This window comes from Camellia sinensis, chromosome 14 (genome assembly GCF_055761805.1).
Source record: "Camellia sinensis isolate YWXY chromosome 14, ASM5576180v1, whole genome shotgun sequence".
Taxonomy (NCBI): Eukaryota; Viridiplantae; Streptophyta; class Magnoliopsida; order Ericales; family Theaceae; genus Camellia; species Camellia sinensis.
In genome coordinates, this window is record NC_138974.1 from 3623046 (window position 1) to 3643494 (window position 20449).

The following is a 20449-nucleotide window of genomic DNA, read 5'->3' on the forward strand; positions in this document are numbered from 1 at the left end:
GAAAAATCCCTTTTTTTTCCAAAAACTCACCCAACTGCTCATTGAAATATTCTGTTCCATTATCAGAATGTAAAATACCAATTTTGGTTTGAAATTGGTTTTCAATCATATTGTAAAAATTTGTGAATAAATTTTTCACGTCAGATTTTTTATTCATCAAATAAATCCAACATAAGCGGGTATGGTCATCAATAAATGTAACAAACCATCTTTTACCAGAAAGAGTAGTGATTTTAGAAGGGCCCCAAACATCACTATGAATCAAATAAAAAGGTTTGGAAGCCTGGTAAGGTTTTGGCAAATAAGTAGAGCGATGAAATTTTGCAAAAATGCAACTTTCACAATGAAAAGAAGAACAATCAATCCCTTTAAATAATTCTGGAAATAAATGTTTCAGATAAAGAAAACTAGGATGTCCTAGCCTATAGTGCCATAGCATTATTTTTTCTCGAACAGAGATTGAACTAGTACTATTAAAGCTCTGAGCTTTTTTATTACTAACAGGTACTTCATCAAAGTAGTAAAGACCTTCAAGCATCCTAGCACGCCCAATCATCATCCCCGAGTTCTGGTCCTGAAATTCACAATGGGATTCAAAAAATGTAACACGACAATTAGAATCCTTAGATAGTTTACTGACAGACAAAAGGTTACAGGCTAAGTTGGGGACGTGAAGAACAGCATTGAGATTAATTTTCTCAGTTAGTTTAATAAATCCTTTTCCTGCAATAGGTGAAAAACTACCATCGGCTATTCTGATTTTGTCATGACCAGAACAAGGGAAATAGGTACTAAATAAATGGGAAAAACTAGTCATGTGATCGGAGGCACCGGAATCTATGATCCACGGAGAGAAGTTTAGGCAAGAGAAGGCTTTAGGATTTCTACCTGTTTGTGCCAACAAAACACTAGGAGTACCGGCTGAAGAGTTGGATTTTATCAGCTTTAAGAGTTGATCAATCTGCTCTTTGTTGAAGGGACCTGAATTGGCTTCATTAGCGGTAGGAAAGCCACGATTCTTCTCTCCTTGTTTGCTGCTTTTCCAGTTGACAGGTTTGCCATGGATCTTCCAACACGTTTCGCGTGTATGGCGAGGCTTGTTGCAAAAATCACACCAGACCCGTGGCTTATCATCAAACCTGCGCTGGTAATTCGCAGCCTTGTTGGCCGCAGCATCGCTAATTAAAGCAGAAATTTCAATTGATTCACCAGTACCTTTTTTCTTAAGCATGACGCTCCTTCGGCTCTCTTCCCTTCTGACTTCGGCAAATACTTCGCCAATGGATGGGAGAGGAGGTCTGCCAATAATTCTTCCTCGTACTTCATCGAACTCGATGTTGAGGCCGGCAAGAAACTTGTAAATACGGCTGTCTTCCACAGTTTTCTTGTGGTGGTTGCAGTCGTCAACCGATTTCCATTCGTATGTGTTGAAGATGTCAAGATCCTGCCACAACCTTTTCAACGAATTGAAATATTTGGTGACGGAATCATCTCCTTGACGAATCTCTCCTAACTTCAAAGTTAATTCGAAAACTTGAGATTGATTTCCTAGGTCAGAATACATCTGACTAACATTATCCCACAATTCTTGTGCAGTAGTATAGCACATGTAATTAGAGCTTATATCCTCCTCCATGGAATTGACCAACCATGTCATAACCATGGAGTTTTCAGCGTCCCAACTGTCGAACAGCGGATCATTAACAGCAGGAGCCTTCTTGTCACCAGTGATGTAACCGATCTTTCCTTGCCCACGAATATACATCCGGACAGATTGTGACCAGCGGAGAAAATTATCACCATTTAGGCGGATGGTGGTGATTTGGACAGAGTGAGAGTTGGACGTTTTCACCGGAATGGCAGCGGCAGGGGTTGAAGTGGTTTTGGACGTGACTTCTGACATGGTTATGATGGTTTTAGGGCTGCTGTGTTTGTTGTTGCTCTGATACCAACTTAGAAAATATGAGGAAGAAGAACTCCGAAAATATGAGGAAGAAGGAATATATTTCTGTTATATTCAAAACTTCTTATCTTACAAGACCAAATGACACTCCTTATATAGGAGATATTACAAACATCATTATAACCCATTATATGCCACTTACATATTATATATTACCACTATCTACCACTATCATATTATATACATGTCACTATCTACCACCAACACCACTATCATATTCTATACATGCCACTATCTACCACCAACACCACTATCATATTCTATACATGCCACTATCTACCACCAACACCACTATCATATTCTATACATGCCACTATCTACCACCAACACCACTATCATATTATATACATTAACACAAATTTCCAGCAGTAGCTATCAACATTATTATGTAAAAATTCCCCAAAATTTTGAAGCTTAAGAATATGGTTTTGCTATGTTGTACTATATTGCATAATTTGTGCACAACTATCACTAGCATTATGCTTGATGTGATGGATCCATTCCTCTGAAGGTGCACTAATGGTGATCTATTTAGTGAGAGTTTAATTCACTAATTGGGGCCATAGGGGGACATACTTTGAGAAAAGGTACAAGATTATTATAGTCTATGAAGCATGGGTACTTCAACAAAATGTCGCACTAGTACGGGATACTTACCTGGTATTGGTACTTTGTACTGTACTTCTGCATACATATCTAGATGCACGGAACACGTACCATTCATTTTCTTCTTAATTTTTATTGTACCCTAAAAGTATCTAGTATATACTCGAGCTACACCTCAACTAGAATAATGTTTTGTCCGATGTAGAGGTGAAGTTAGTTTTATTGGACTTTTTCTTTAGGCTTAGCATGATTTTGAAATTAAGTTTTGGTTTATAAGTTATTTAATATAATGACATTTCATTTTGGTTCATAAATTTTTTTTTAAACGTTAAATGTGAAACCAAAAAAACCATTTAACTAACTTTTGTATTACTCTAAATTAAAAATAAATATTTTTTTTACAAACATATCCAGCTGTACTTGTACTTTACTTTTTTTAGATTTTACTATATCAACGTACCTGTACCTATACCCGTACCCGTACCCGTACCGTACCCGTGCTTCATAGGATACAATCATCAACTCCCTGTGGGGTATTTATAGACTTGTTACATTTTGGTTCTCTCTCAAGATTCTTCCATGTAGCTTTTATAAGAAAAACACCTTATATCCTTGTGTCATTACTTTCTGTAGAAATATAAGATATTTGTTTGTACATTATATGAGGAATAAAACCTAGCATTTCTAGATATTTCTACTTGCTTTTCGTAATCGTCAAGATTTATTTGCTTTCCAAAAACTTCTAATGAAGTGTATTACCATTACATCTTCCTTCATGCACTTTTTCGGTACTATTAGCATGTTAGTACTTGAAATTGTTCCCTGAGTAGTCCCTTTGGGGTGATGTTTATTATATGCTCCTTGTACTTGCAAGTTGCAACAGTTGAATTCCATTGTTGAACAAGTTGCTACCTCTCATTGGTAGTGTTACTTGATTGTAATATGAATTACGTCTTTTGCTGTTCGTTGTGTCATTGAGTATTCTTCTTAGCCATATAGGTTGACATGCTGAACCAGTTGCAGCAGCATACTCAAAGCTCCTCCTAGATCCCTGATTTTGAAATTGCCTACTAGTTTCTCAATTTTGAAGTAGAAGCATTTCTGAGCTTTAGATGCCCATAAATCTGAAATCTTGTTAGTGATTTCTAATGATGTGTAGGGCTTCCAAAACATCTTCACGCATATCTGTATCGTGGTAGGACAAAACATATAGCAATCAAGCATCACTTAATAGGAGAAAGAGCAACCAATGGAGACATCGAGTTTTAAGTATTGCAAGTTTAAGGAGCAAATAGAAAACATTTCCACAAAAGTGTTACTAAGACGAAATTTTCAACTATTTTGTAGACTGCTAGGATTTTCAGAAAAGTTTGCACTTTCATCTGTAAAGTTTTATCTAAAACAACTGTTGGAAAATTTTAGATTACCTCATGTTATTCCTAGGATAATGTACAAACAGATATCTGGTACTTCTAGAGGAAAGAATCTACAGAATGACACTACAGTGTTAGTTTAAACAAACTTAGAAGGCAATTTCAATATATCTATAGGTGCCATGATTCGCTCTGAAATTACTTGGCAAAATTTAGTAGATCAGCTACCAATCAGTAGCTCTTTAACCCCAAACTTCTTGGGTTTTAATGTCTGATATTGAGTGACAGTAAAATTTTGAATTGGAAGCAACAGTTTCAAGATTATTTTCAAAAAAATTATAAGGGATGATGGTGATAAGACCTGCCATAGATACCATTTGCACCAGATCTTAATTTTGGAAGTATACTGGAACTTTTCCCTTGCCAAGTAATTTTGACTAGAAGACCCAGTCCAGTTATGTCCTTGTCTTCGTGGAATAATTCTAATGAACTGCGCTTCTTTCAGTGTTACCATGACACATCCCAGGTGACAGATGAATTAGTTGAGGCTATCCTTCTTCCAGGACTTGAGCCTGGTGCTGCTGATGTGTTTCTGGAGTTCATTTGTTATTCGGGAGGTCCTCTTCCAGAGGAATTACTGCCTCAAGTCAAGGTCATATTTTTAAACTGATCCCTACGATTACGTGTTGCTGATTATATTTTGGTTTTGATGATACAAATTTGTCACTCTCCCTTTCTTCCTCTTCTTTGCAGTGCCCTGTTTTGATAGCATGGGGTGACAAGGATCCATGGGAACCCATTGAGCTTGGAAGAGCTTATGACAAATTTGATTCTGTAGAGGATTTTATTGTCCTCCCTAACGTCGGCCATTGCCCTCAGGTCCTCTCTCTCTCTCTTTCTCTCTCTCGTGCGCATGCACAAGCACACAGAGAGCATGTACAGGGATTGTGATTTGTAGTTTAATGTTAAAATTTATCACCTACTTCACCCACTTAAACCTACTCTACTAAACCTAACCCACTACACCCACTTAAACCTACTCCACTAAACCTAACCCACTACACCACTACCACCTCACCTACTCCACTAAACCTAACCCACTACACCACTACCACCTCCACTTCACCTACTTCTTACCTACTACACACTCACCCTCTTCTATATATAGGAATAATGAATCATTGTAATAAATACAACAAACATCAATCAATCAATACATACATAATTGTTTCTCTCTCTCTCTTTTACTATACATTAATTCTAATATGGTATCAGAGCGAGGTTAAGAACTTAGTATTTTTCGCTTCACCGGCGGGCGGCAACCTCGCCTTAGCCGCCCGCCGGACCTCAACCTAGTCCGCTGAATTTTCTAAGATATACCTTCACTCCCCTACATCTTCCAACTCTTTCTTTGTGGCTCTAATCATTTTGTTTAATCAACCCACTATTTTCTGGAGGCTGGGATTCTATTGCGGTTTGATCATCACATAACAAATCAATTGCCTCACTCACCACTGGTGGTTCTAGAGTTGCTTCTAGATCAGGCAGTTTGGACACAGTGACAGTTGCTTCTTTCTTTATCTTCTCACCGGAGTCACTGATGTTCTCCTTTGCAGTATTTTGATCTGAAAAGCTCAAAACCTTTTCCAGACCATACTTTGGCTTCTCACTGTCAGCCTCAGACTGAATGGAGCCCTCTGTATTAGGGTTGTGAACCTTTCTCAGACTGCGTTTGACCTTTTCAAGCTCATTTTGTGGATGTTCCTGCACTGAATCTGCTGGATGACTCGAGACTTTCCGGAGGTTACGTCTTGGTTTCTCAGTTTCAGAGGTGGATTGAGTCGAGACATTGTCAAGGTTTAAAGGAGGAATCCTTCGGACACAATCTCTCTTTCTCTCTCATATTTCCACTTTCAACCCCCACAATCTTTTTTTTAATCAACCCACTATCTCTCTCTATGGTCCCTTTTTTCTCTCTCTCTACTCAAGGATCCACCACTTTGTCTACTTTCCAACCCCTTCCTTCACCTTTTGCACTCCACTCACCATATATCTACGGATTCAGGGGACAAAGCATATATATCTTTTATTATTATAATATATTACCCACACTTTTATCCTTCACTCACCCTATATCTATTGATTCATCAATATATATATATAATGATTTTTCACAAACCTTTATTTTATTTTATTTTTATTTTTTTCTATCTTTCTTTTTCATCAATATTTCAATATTCTACAACTCAGTTGGTGCGTATCATCCTTTTTCCATTCTCTTATTATTTTATTTTATTTTTATTCCAATACCCAAAAAAAAAAAAAAAAAAAAAAAAAAAAAAAAAATCCATTAACAACCAACTCGTTTTCATTCCACAAACTTGTCATTTCTTCAAGCCGGGATCAACCCCGATCACAATTTTACACCAACAAACACAACACAAAAAAAAAAAAAAAAAAAAAAAAAAAAAACAAACAAACAAACAAACAACCACATCCACAGGCGGGATTTTTCTTCTCTACTCTGCCGCCGGTCTCTTTTTTTTGCCTCCGTCCTGGGCGGCCCTTGACAGTGTTGCCTCCGTGCTTCCCACTCCACTGGGTACGATCACTACTCCCTGTTCCTCTACTGCAGCATACGGCAGACCTCCAAATCGGAACATCACAGTGGCCTTCCGCTTCAGCTCCTTATTTTCTGCTTTCAGCACACTTATCTCTGTTCGCGCATCCTTATACATGCGTTGGAGCAGAGCCAGTTGGGCATTTAAATGCTGCACCTCATTTGTCCTACTCTGCAGCCGGTTCGACAAATTTGTGACCGCCGTCATGCTTTCCACACATGCCTTCAAAGTATACTGATTGGCCTCCACATCCGACTGCACTGCCATTCTTTGCTCCACAGACCGCATCGGAAAGTTCAACGGAGTAAACTCCGTGGCGCTTGGTTGAGGTTCCAGTGCCACCGCACCAGTTGTCTCTCTTGTTGACTCATTGAGGTCGGGAAAGAGAGTGAGCAGACTCCGGGAAGATGAAGCCATTTTCTGGGCCACAGAGTATTACAGAGTATCTCTCTCAGAAATCTCTCTCAGACAACAGAGTGTTACGGACTATCTCTCTCAGCAAAACGAAGAAGAGTTTTTGTTTTTTCAGAGGTTTTTCGCAGCTTTTCTCTGCCTTAGCCTCAGCCTCTGTCTTATAGCCGAGGCAGCCACGCGCATCGCGCGCCTCTTATCACCAGCCGACAAACGGGCACGCAAGCCAAGGCGCCCACGTGCCTCGCCATCATGTCCGGCACACCTTTTGATGAATTGGGCACGCCTTTTGATGGCACGCCTTTTGACAAAATTGGGCACACCTTTTGAGGATGCCACTTTTCCAAGGGTCCGACAAGACTCTATAAACTGTCCCGACATTTGATACCGGTTAGCTCCTTTATGGGTCCGACAAGACTCTGTAAACTGTCCCGACATTGATTCCGGTTAGCTCCTTTATGGGTCCGACAAGACTCTGTAAACTGTCTCGACATTTGATTCCGGTTAGCTTTTTCAAGGGTCCGACAAGACTCTGTAAACTGTCCCGACATTGATTCCGGTTAGCTCCTTCATGGGTCCGACAAGACTCTGTAAACTGTCCCGACATAGATTCCGGTTAGTTTCTACAAGGGTCCGACAAGACTCTGTAAACTGTCCCGACATTGATTCCGGTTAGTTTCTACAAGGGTCCAGCAAGACTCCGTAAACTGTCACAACAACTGTCACCACATTGTCTGCTACAACGGTCCGACATGACCCCATAAACTGTCTTCTACAGCGGTCTGACACCGCCATCCAGTGTCCTCTACACCATTATGACACCACCATACAGTGTCCTCTACAACGTTATGACACCACCATCCAGTGTCTTCACCAATGGTCTGACACGACCATACAGTGTCACCTATCCTCTTTTATTTTTATGTATTTTCTTGTTTTGTAACTCTCTCCAAACTCAAGTTGGCTAGTTCCTATCCCCCTTGAGTTTGCGGGGGGCTGTTAAAATTTATCACCTACTTCACCCACTTAAACCTACTCCACTAAACCTAACCCACTACACCCACTTAAACCTACTCCACTAAACCTAACCCACTACACCACTACCACCTCACCTACTCCACTAAACCTAACCCACTACACCACTACCACCTCCACTTCACCTACTTCTTACCTACTACACACTCACCCTCTTCTATATATAGGAATAATGAATCATTGTAATAAATACAACAAACATCAATCAATCAATACATACATAATTGTTTCTCTCTCTCTCTTTTACTATACATTAATTCTAATATTTAATCTGGTTTACTTTCTCATATAAAATTTGCTTTGAAAGGCTATTTTTTATATCAGAATGGGACCCTTGACTTCTGGTCAGCTTGAAATGCAAACTTTGCAGTCAAAACATCATTTGGCAAAAATGGCTGATCTAAGTGATTCCTTTTAAATTTTTATGAATATTTTGGGATGATGATAACTTCCGAATTCTAACTGCATCATTGTTGATATGTACTAAGGATGAGGCACCTCATCTCGTCAACCCAATTGTTGAGTCATTTGTGGCACGACATGCAACACCTCAAGTTAGTCTGTCCACAAAAGCTACGTAATCCATTTCCAGGTTAGTTTGTTGCTGCTGCTTGGTGCACTGAGGATATCTTCAAACACTACCTTTTCTGTAGAGAGCACATGGGATTGCAACTGTTTACTTCATGAGGAATGCTGCCTATAGTTCAAGCTGAGTTCTTTCTGAACCTTAAAAAGTCTGGGAGCCACACTGAAACAGTTATGTATGAGACATGATTTGGTAATCTGTAAAAAGGGTTTATTACACCTGTTCATCTAGAGAAGATTTTTATCGATTCTTTCCTTGCTCACTTAAAATTATGTACAGAGCTTCATTTCAAAATTAAAGTAATTAACATGTATAAAAACCAATGCTTTGTTTGATTCATTGCAATAAAGTGGAATATAATGATCATTTCATTGGGAGGTTAAGGAATAGTCAATCTATTATATTCTATTTCATTCTAGTGATTCAAATATTACACAATTACCATGTGAAGATACTATATGTTTTTATTCCCATTGTTTTGTGGTAGTCAAAATTTTTTTGGGTGAGTTTGGTTTTGGGTGAGGTGGTATTTTTTTTTTGGTAAATTACATTGACCACCTTTGAGATTTGGAGAAAATACAATAGGTTCCTTGAAGGTTTTAATTCATGTAATATTTGATGAAAACTTTATTAGAATTTCGTTGTCGTATGAATAAAAAAAAATGACATTATCTACTTTTTTACATTGAAATGTACATTTTTAAGTTGTGTATTGTTGTGTCTTCATGTCATCTATATTAGTTTTGGTCTTTAATCTTACTAAAAAACGGTTCGCGTAATTATATCAAAATTGTGGTTTTTTTTGTATTTTTTGTGAACTTCAAGGGAGGTCATTGTAATTTATCTCTTTTTGGAACTAGTTTTGGATGAGTTTAGTTAGGATGACAGAGAAGCAAAGTGCAAGAGGGGGGAAAAAAATTACAGGTTTATTACACTTTGTCAAATTGTCTACTTAGTCATTAAATTATTGATTGAGTTTACTAAGTCCCTAAAGTATATATAAATCAAAATCTATCTAGGTCTTAAACTATTGATTTAATCAATTAAGTATCTAAGGTATTGAACTCAAACATATTTAGTTCTTGAAAAAATTATAAAAATAAAATATAAGTATATAAGCATTATAAATTAGTCACAATATCCTACTTTGTTAAAATTTTATTTTAAAAAAAATTAATTTTTATTTTATTTTTAAAAAATAAGTGTCAGTTCTTCCGTTGAATTTCTTTATATAAAGGTAATCGTAATTATTTATAACTTGTCTTACTTATCATTTAAAATAGCTACTTATTTGTTTTTATCTAGTATTATATATTGGATTTCATTAGAAATTTTCTAATTGATTGTCTTTAAGTTTTTTCGTTAAGTTCTTTTTATAACTTAATTATTGTATTATTTTGTTTTATTATTACTTGTAATGAAGTGTTATTATTTAAATTATACTTCTTCAATATATTTAATGCTTATATCATTTTATTGGCAATGTTAAGAAATCAGGTTTTGATATTAATTTAAACACACAATGAAACTAAATATTTTTTAAAGACATAATAGAAATTTAAGCATTTTTAGAATGAAATCTTAACTATGCAGTATTTTTAACTGATTTATATACTCATGAGCGTATATTTAATTTTTGTAATTGTTTTAGGAATTAAATAGGTTTAAATTAAATATTTTAGAGATTTAATTGATTCAATCAATAGTTCAAAAATTAAATACATTTTGATTTATATATTTAGAGATTTAGTAGACATAATTAATAATTTAGGAACTAAATAAATAATTTAACAATAGTTTAGTTTAACACAATTTTTTCTATGTTTGTATGAGAGGTGAAAAGTGGAACAGAGTTCAAGTTTTCTTTCTTTTTTTTTTTTTTTTTTTTTTTTTTTTTTTTTTTTTTCCTCAACTTTGTCTAAAAAATTCATGTCAACCAAAAACATATATAAGAAGATAAATTTAATTCTATTTTATTATCTGTCAATTTAACTTCTCATGATATTTCTGCGCTCTAATAAAAATATACTCTTTTATGTGATTTACCTGTATAATTGCAAAAAATGAATTAGTGCAAAGGTGCTTAGCCTAGCTTACTTTTTACTTCCATTGTTGTATTGCCCATGTTGACCTTCTGATCTTAGAAAGACCTAAAAATGAATTGAGCCTCTTTGATGGTGTGTGTCTATTATTATGTTTTGGAATTGAGTAGTGTGGCTTTGTAAACAAACATGCCCTTAATATTTTACACAAATTAGAGCATGATACATGGGTGCCTCTATTTATACATCACTTTTTCTCTCAAGGTACACTGTTAATTGGTTTAATTTTTATTACAATATTAATCTTATGTAAAATGACTACAAAGAACAAAGGGTTATGATATACACTTTTTGTAAAATATCATAAAGGACAATAATGAATACCACACACATCAAGTATCTCACACGTTACTTACGTATCTTCTTCTTTCTCAAGAATTCAAAAATCTTGAGACAAAAACCAAAAACCCTCATCACCCTGACCTCTACCCCGACCTCGACCCTGACCCCAATCCCGAACCTGACCTCAACCTTGACCTTGAACTTGGCCACGAGCAGGATTTGTTAATGCACGACGTCGTCTCTCTGAGACAGTGGTTGGAATATGCAAATGGTCATCTATTTCTAAAAATAAAACAGAAAACAGTGAAAGATAAAACTGTTCGAAAGTACAGAGCTAGACTATTCAATTTTGTTCGACACTCAATTTTCGAACATATTGAACTTGTTCGGCAGACTAAGTTCAAATAGTTTACTTAAGTTCGACACTAAAATGTCGAACATATTGAATTTGTTCTACAAAAACATTCCGAACAAAAGGTTAATGTTCGACAGACCAGTGTTGAACGGTTCGCAAAATCAAACTTTCATATACCATGCCACTAGTTCACAAAACCAAACATTCATATACAATACTCATGGCAATGGAAAAGCGTACATAAAACCCTCAAATCTAAGCAAAATGAGAATTCTCACCTACTGTATCTCCAACGTGGAGTTGTTTCCACCGGCATTTTTGATGAAACAGAGAATGGAGGAGAATAGGTCTTCACCACTGGCGTTGTTGATGAAATAGAGAATGGAGGGAGAGATGGAAGATCATGGGTGGGGTGTGTGAGTAAGGGTAAAGATGGAAGATGTGGGTGGGGTGTGTGAATAAGGGTGAAGATGGAAGATTGTGGTGTGTATTGAGCAAATTTTATATTTTTCAAATTACTAAAGGTATGCCTTGAGATAAAAGGTGGTGTATAAATAGAGACACCCCATGATATATATCTATCTATATAAGAAGTGAAATTCTATTTACACAACATATTTATCTCTTTATATCCTCAATTTGTGATGGTTTTTTTCCCCTAATTTTACTCATGTATGAAATTAGCTTTAAGGATAAAAGATAAAAATTAAATAGATTTGATTATCTCTTTACACTCATTACACTTCAATCCCTACATCTTTTCTTCCTTTCTTATTTCTTCTTCTCTACTATACATCTACTTTCAAAAAGTGAGAATCATAGTGTTTTGATCTTAAAAGAAAGCAATGGACGAAGAATTGGTGGTGATAGACCAACAAAAAAGTGAAATTGAGAGTTTTTTTTTCTCTGTTTTTACGTTTTTATTTCGTGTTTTAAGAGGGTTGTTTGACTTTTATTTAGTGTAGTAAAATCGAACAAAATCAAATAGCTTGAAATCACACTATCAAATAAAAAATATATATCCACTAACCTACTGTCGAACAAAAAATATATGTCTGGTAATTCATTGCCAAACATTTTTAGTTTATTTTTCTGACGTTTTTATTTTTTTCACTTTGAAGAATTATTCTTTTACTCATCGCAGCAAGGCAAGTAATGTATTGTTAATGGACTACAATTATAAATTCATTACAGGCAAGGTTTGTTAGATTTATTTGCTTCCTGATCATCTACTACCTCAGATAACAAGTAATTGGGTTCGCTTTCATCACCCGTGTGCTAATAGATGGAGAAAGTATATACTATCCGTATTGATCAATTCTGTATGCTTGTTAGTCTTGATGTAGTAACTATCGACATAGATGAATTGTGATAACATCTCAGTGTGATTTTCCCTAAATCGTAATTGATTTTTTGGCATTTCATTTTTGTTTTTGTTGTTTGTAGTTTGTTTGGCCTGGTCTTGTTTTTATTTTCATTTGTATGTTGTTTGTTTTATTTAAATATAATTGCTTTTCATGTTCCTAAAAAAAAAAAAGATTTGAAGATATTTGTATTGACAGATGTTTTAAGAAAAGTGAATATGTAAATGTGCGGCAATAGATAGTTAGACAAATCTATTTTATCAGCAACATGACACCGGAACAATCCAAATTGTTTGACAATGTATAACCAAACAAGTCCATCATAATTTATTTATTTTTTTAAAAATGATGTTTTATGAAAAATGAATCTATAAACGTCCAGTAACAGATGAGTAGACAAGTATAGTTTGTTCGGTAACATGATATCAGAGTAATTCAAAAAGAATATGTGTCATAAGAAAAATCAGTAAGGCTTTTGAAAAGGGTTTAATTGAGGATTAGTTTTGATATTATAAAAGGTGCAATGAAAATTTCAATTTTTTTTAATGGTATAAAGAGAAAATATGTGCAAAGAGGTAAAATTATGGTGTAAATAGAATTTATCATATAAGAATTGCTCCACTAATTGCCAAAAGGCTTGTTCTTTTTTATTTCCTATTTTGTCCTTGGTTTGTTCTTTAATTTTCTATTTTGCCCTTTTTTGGTTTCTTTCTTTTTTGTTTTTTCATTTATCATTTTTTCATTTTGTTTTGTTTTTTTGTTTTGTTTTTGGGTGAAATTTTGAGGGTTATTTTAGAAAAATCAACTTTTACAAATGTATTATTTTTGGGTAATTTTATTTGCATACCGTACAAACTCTCAGTACAAACCCCAAATAGTGTTCGGATATAAATATTTGAACAAAAGTCAAATATTCAAATATAAAATTATGAAAATAAAACAATTGTTTGGATATAAATAATTAAATGAAATATATATTTGAATAATTTATTTTTATTCATAACTTTAAATCCGAATATTTGACATTTGTTTAAAAATTTATATACGAACACCATTTGTGGTGTGTACTGAGAGTTTGTATGGTATGTAAATAGAATTTCTAATAATTTTTTCTTGTTTTTATAAAAGGTATTTTTTTCCCCTTGTTTTCTCCAATTGTTGGATAAAAAGGCTTCTTAGTTTTGAAAAATTGCATGAAATTCTTTGCACAATTCAAAACATATTTGATAATTTTGTATTTTTTATTTTTTTTAATGAATAATATGCTTGACAAACCCTACAATCTGAACAATTTGATTTGTTTAATCTTCTACTTTATTCAATTCTGAGAAGAAAAATCTTATTTTAAGACAATGCTCTCAAATAATACTTTATTAATTGAAATAAAGGGCGAATGCCATTAAATTTAGTGAAATAGAATGAAATTATTAGGGGCTTTTTCCAAATTAAGCCAAATTAGCAACTTAATTCCTAAACTAGGCCTAGTTTGGACAGAATTCTCAAACTAGGCTAAAGCGCTATTACAAACCACGCTTTCACTGTTTCTAGGACCCTCCCGCGGAAAATTTGTGAATTAGTAAAAGCGTGGTTACAAACCACTCTTTTAAGAAAATTTCATTTATACATAAAACGTGGTTAGAAAGCATGCTTTTAAGCAAAATTTGTTTTCTTCAAAAAACGTGGTTTTAAACCACGCTTTTACTGTGCTTATAATTAAATTTTATTTTCTGAAGAAAACGTGGTTCCAAATCATGCTTTCACTGTACATATTTGTTTTCTTAAAGAAAACGTGATTCACAATCACGCTTTCACTGTGCATATTTGTTTTCTAACCACGCTTTTAAAATAGATTAAAATGTGATCAAAATAAAACTTGAGTGCTCTATAGCTCAAATGGTAGTGCATTTGTTTTGCCTGGTAGAGGCACGTGTTCAATCCACGACATCTCCAAACAATTGCTACTTTTCAAATTAAATTCAACTCTTTTTTTTCTTTTTTTTCCTTCCACTCACTCTATACTTTATATATTTATTATGTAATTTTTTTATCAAAAAAAAGTAAAACGTTTGTTTGGTTAACTAAATTTTTTTTTCTATAAAATACAATTTTTTTCAAAATGTCAACATAATTGTTTAAAAAGTATTCAATGTGTTTAGTTTGAGTTTTTTGAATTTAGTTATTTGAAAACTGAGTTTTTTGATTTTCTTATTTTTTTGTTTTTAGTGAATATTTTAAACATGTTTTTTTATTTTTTTAGATGCACCTTAGTTAGATGTATCTAAAAAGTAAAAAATTTGTGAAAAAATATAAAGTCAAAAATTAATGAATACATAAAAATACAAAAAATGTACTGAAAAAATGTATTTTGAAAAAAAATACATTTTAAAAATATTCACTAAAAATATTTTTTCAGTACATTTTTTGTATTTTTATGTATTTATTAATTTTTAAAAATATTTTTTCACAAATTTTTTACTTTTTAGATACATCTAACTAAGGTGCATCTAAAAAAATAAAAAAAAATATTTTAAATTTTAAAAATATTCACTAAAAATAAAAAAATACGAAAATTAAAAAAATTAAAAAGCACGTTTGAAAATAATAAAAAAAACGTATAAAGTATAGAGTGAAACAAAAATATTTTCGTATTTTTGAAACCAAATACGAAAAGTACGTTTGAAAATAAGAAATATATGTTTGAAACCAAATTTTTTAGATACATCTGGAAAACAAAAATATTTTTTCAATACATTTTTTTTGTATTTTTCTGTATGTATTAATTTTTTAAAATATTTTTTTCACAAATTTTTTACTTTTTAGATACATCTAACTAAGGTGAATCTAAAAAAGTAAAAAAAAAATATTTAAAATTTTAAAAATATTCACTAAAAACAAAAAAATACGAAAAATCAAAAAACTCAATTTTCAAATAACTAAATCCAAAAAACTCAAACAAAAAACACTGAATACTTTTTAAATTATGTTGACATTTTGAAAAAAATTGTATTTTATAAAAAAAATTTTTAGTTAACCAAACAAACGTTTTACTTTTTTTTGATAAAAAAATTACATAATAAATATATAAAGTATAGAGTGAGCAGAAGGAAAAAAAGAAAAAAAAAAAGAGTTGAATTTAATTTGAAAAGTAGCAGCTGTTTGGAGATGCCGTGGATTGAACCCGCGCCTATGACAGGCAAAACAAATGCACTACCATTTGAGCTACAGAGAACCCAAGTTTTATTTTGATCACATTTTAATATATTTTAAAAGTGTGGTTAGAAAACAAATATGCACAGTAAAAGCGTGATTGTGAATCACGTTTTCTTAAGAAAACAAATATGCACAGTGAAAGCATGATTTGGAACTACGTTTTCTTCAAAAAACAAAATTTAATTTATAAGCACAGTAAAAGCGTGGTTTGAAACCACGTTTTCTGAAGAAAACAAATTTTGCTTAAAAGCGTGCTTTCTACTCACGTTTTATGTATAAATGGAATTTCCTTAGAAGCGTGGTTTGTAACCACGCTTTCTTAATTAAAAGCGTGGTTTGTAACCACGCTTTTACTATTTCACAAATTTTCTGCGAGAGGGTCTTAAAAACAGTGAAAGCGTGGTTTGTAATAGCACTTTAGCTTAGTTTGGGAATTCCATCCAAACTAGGCTTAGTTTGGGAATTAAGTTGTTAATTTGACTTAATTTGGGAAAAGTCCCAAATTATTAAGGAACAAAAATGTTATTTGCTGGTGGGGGTGGTGGCTGTCTCACTCAGCATGCATGACTTCTGAACTGATGGTTCTCACACTAGTAGATTGAAGAAATCACATGGCTGATACAATGAAATTGTATTATGCTTTCGTGTATGCGTACAAGAAAGCATAATGCAAATGTCCTACATCCATCCCAGCAACCAATGTAACAGACAAAAACAACAGGGAATAGATAGCAGAACCAGCCCTTTGCCTGCCTAAAACCGCAACTTTATGAGAGTTGATTGCAGTTTCAATCCTTTTATTCCAGTGCAAGGGTTTTTCATACATTCCTTACAAAGTTCAGAGACCAAGAGTGTGCAAAATAAGAATACCCTACCCATTTAAGAAGGTAGAAACTGATTTTGTTGGCTGCTAATATGACTTCTGACATATCAATAATAAAAAAAAGAAGTATGACATCTGAATTAGAAGATAACATTGAACCTAACTGTGAATGGATGCCAGACACAAGTCACTTCATAGGATCTGGGGGAGAAATATGCAAACAGAACAGAGGTGTTGCATCTTATATGAAGAGAAGGCAAATGTTGATAGTCTCCTAGTGAAGGGACAGAAGCAGCACTTCCTTGTTGATGATTTTTCCATCTCATTTTATCTCAATGAGTACACTACAAGGAATAAAAAGCTTCATTACGAATTCTCACAAATTTATTTGGTAAAATATGACTACATCTAATGAACAACAGAAGGATAATAGAATGGGCCTACTATTATCATGTAGATCCATCAACCAGGTCAAAAGTTTTGTTGGACCAACAAAAAGCTGCCCTGATGACAAGCACAGAGGAATTTGACAAAATGGGAGACAAGACTTCGTTCATGGAAATCCAGTGTAAACTTCCGGAAAATAATGCCTAAACGAAAGCATATTGGACATAAATTAGTGTATGATACAGCAAAGAGATATGTCATCCCTATAGTTTCCCCTTCTTGGTTTCATCTCTTACAGATTAGTGGCAATTATAAACATAGGCAAAGCCTGGTGTAAATTAAAAATCAGTAGCAAAACAATAACAAAGGAAAAGAAATGTAACTACTGAGAAAGAGTGCACATAATATCTGTGACAGGGAAAAAAAAAAGGGGGTTTATTTTCCTATGATTTATGCAAAAGATTTGAAGGAAACTTCATGAGTAGCATATTACTTGTAGGTTTTTAGGAAGATACGAAGTGTAAAATGTTTTACATCACGTATCCCACCCTCTTTAATTCTTTGTAGCTATTGAGTGAATTGCAAGAATACATCATAGATGGACGAAATAAGATGAGAAAATGAAATAATAGGTGTCCTATCTCATGAGGAAGTCACAAACAGCAAAGAGGCACAAAGAAGCAAAGGCAGTAAAAAGTGAATCTATTGTATAGATACAGATTTCACATGACAAATAGAAGTGTTACAATATAATCAAATACAATAACAGGATAAACAAGTACAAAGAAATGACACAAGTTAAACGTTATCATTTTGAAACTGAACAATAATTGGACCCAAAGGAAAAAAAAGAAGAGATAATTCACAAAATATAATGTAAGCAATAAAAGGTATCTCCAACCTGGTCAGCACGTACTAATCCCATCTTTGCAATCATCGGTCAAGTTATAGAATGTCTCCACCTGTGTCTTTGCCCTGTAAAGAACCTCAGTGTCTACTTCAACTCTCATATATCCATCAAAATCAACAGGGCGACCACCATTCAAAAGCCTCATCTCATTGTACCACTCACTTGTATTTCCCCACAATTCCTTGTAATCATCAAGCAAATGAACGTTGTAATGAGACCTCAATTTATCAAAGTAATTATAGAATGGTTCATTGGTGGCAACATACAAATTCCTATGAGGTTGAATCATCCCTTGAAGCTTTGTAACGAGGGCATCCGGGGATGTATCATCATCTAAATGGGGCCACAGCTCCTTATTCTGTGCTTTATCTCCTCTAACTACATGAACTGCATCAAAATCCCAGTCCATATGACCACTAATGTCAGAAACTATATTCATCAGTCTCTTTGATTTCCACAGTGCGTGCCATGGTCTCTGAACGTACTTTGCAGCTTGGCCTTCACAAACTCTGTACCAATAGTTTTCTGGCTCGGGAGCATCAAATTGCCTCCAAATAATCGTGCTTTTATCTTTCCTAAGCTGCATTGGTGTGACCTTATAGCTAGCAACCTTTTTGACAGGAATTTTCTTTTTGTGCGTCTTATCCCAATTTTTCCAATCTCTATGGAATTCACCCTCCTCCACAATTGAGCCCACCTCTTTCAAATGCTCAAAATCAAAATAAAACCTAAAATCCTTTCCTTCCTCATCCTTATTACCAGCAGTATATGCTGCCGACAAGCAAATACTCAAATCCACCACAAATGTTCTATTCAAATACTGAGCCTCCCCAAGGGCACACAAGAAGCTCCAAAGGTAATGATTCATGCCTTTACAATAATCCCCTCCGCGTGAATAGTACAAATACTTCCCCTGCCTAAAGGCCATATCTGAACCCAACACAGGGATTGTGTCATTGATCTCATCGTCATGAAATGGAGGAGCGACTTTAGCATTCTCACCACTCCTATTTGCATTATTAACTGTAGTCCTTGGCCTGCGGGCATTTGTACCCGAGTGCCAACCCTTCGCATTAAGCACCTTATAAGTACAATTTTCACGATACCCAATCCTAAACCTCCGAAAATCCCTGTACTTCCTCCAAGACTTTTCCTTTTTGTTCCTAAATCTCCACGCCACATCGCACTCATCAAGTCTCAACCCACTGACCGGTGTTTGATACTCCAGAAACACAATTGACTTCAAAGCCTTCAAATTAAACCTTTCAATGGCAATCAAAACCTGAGGATCGGAACAATTCACTGCAGAGATATCCTCACAACCTGATTTCAACGTCAGATTAGTCAATTGGGCCTCAGATTTCTCAATGATCGATTCGGTAACAGCGTTAGGGTTGGCGTTGGCAGGTGGGGCGGCGGAAGTAGCAAGGTCTTCACCAGTTTTAAGGAGAGTAGTGTCGGTTTGGAAGGTGGCGTTTTCGAATTGGGTAAAAACTCTAGTGAGGGCTCTAGAAGATTCCCATGGATCGGGAGGTTGGTATGTGATGGCAATTACTGTAAATATGAGCACCGAGAATACAAAGACTGAGAAACACACATTCGTAATCAGCTTTATTAGGTTTTGCCCAATTGGATCCATTGTTGAATTCAACTCTTTCATTGATACAAACCAAACACACCTTAATTTCAATGAAATTGGATTACCCACAGATTTTTTTCAAGTGTAATTTTGGTGATCAAATGAAAAGTAGCAGCGTCTCCAAGCAAATCATGAAAAAAGATTAGGGTTTACTGACCTCTGATATGGAAAGAGCCTTAATTTACATAGAGCATTGATGGTGTTGGATGAAGAGAAGATGAGAGTTGGAGGGCGGTAAGAGGAGAAGGAGAGAAACCAGTGAACTCAGGTTAGAAAGAGAAAGCCAGGGCTTAGTGACGGACACTGTTTGTTTTTCTTTAAACCCTCGATCTCAACTTCTCGGAAGACTTATGTTCACGTTGTCGAGCGAAAGATTATTACCACGACGATATTAAGGTTATGTTTGGCATATTTTAAATAATTTATCTTTTTATTTTTTTTTATCATATTATTTTTTTATTTTTTTGTATATCTTTTTATAAAAAGAAAAAAAAAATATTTATTTAAGTTATTCCAAACAACTCCTAAATTAGAGATGTAAAATAAAAGTATTTGTTTGTACGTAATTAGATTAATGATATTATAAACAGTATTAATATATAAAATTAATATTTTTTAATATTATAATTATTTTTTTAATACTTTTAAGTACGAAGACTTTGTTTGTCATTCTTTGAAAAAATCAAAAAATTACTATCCTATTTAAGTCGTATCATTTATTTAAGTCACATCACTTCTCTACCACAACACTTCAAACTCAACCCATATTTCATAAAAAGTCA

The 20449-nt window shown here is 34.2% G+C and overlaps 2 protein-coding genes across 3 annotated transcripts in view; one reads left to right on the plus strand and one right to left on the minus strand.

The window, feature by feature from the left end:
* LOC114256113 (uncharacterized) overlaps positions 1 to 8978 on the plus strand; it is a 45057-nt gene extending 36079 nt beyond the window's left edge. For both annotated transcript variants that reach the window (XM_028195690.2, XM_082904433.1), the window contains 3 exons: positions 4448 to 4594; positions 4696 to 4821; positions 8498 to 8978. In XM_028195690.2, coding sequence (XP_028051491.2) covers positions 4448 to 4594; positions 4696 to 4821; positions 8498 to 8590 — 366 coding nt within the window. In that variant the 3' untranslated portion in view covers positions 8591 to 8978. The remainder of the gene's footprint in view (positions 1 to 4447; positions 4595 to 4695; positions 4822 to 8497) is intronic.
* A 7710-nt stretch (positions 8979 to 16688) lies between these two features.
* LOC145788569 (uncharacterized) lies at positions 16689 to 20046 on the minus strand. The gene is made up of 2 exons (XM_082904435.1): positions 18020 to 20046; positions 16689 to 17075 (listed from the first exon to the last, which is right to left on the minus strand). Exon 1 carries the CDS (start codon positions 19686 to 19688, stop codon positions 18024 to 18026), a length of 1665 nt encoding a protein of 554 aa, XP_082760561.1. The 5' UTR covers positions 19689 to 20046; the 3' UTR covers positions 16689 to 17075; positions 18020 to 18023.
* Between the last annotated feature and the right edge of the window lie 403 nt (positions 20047 to 20449).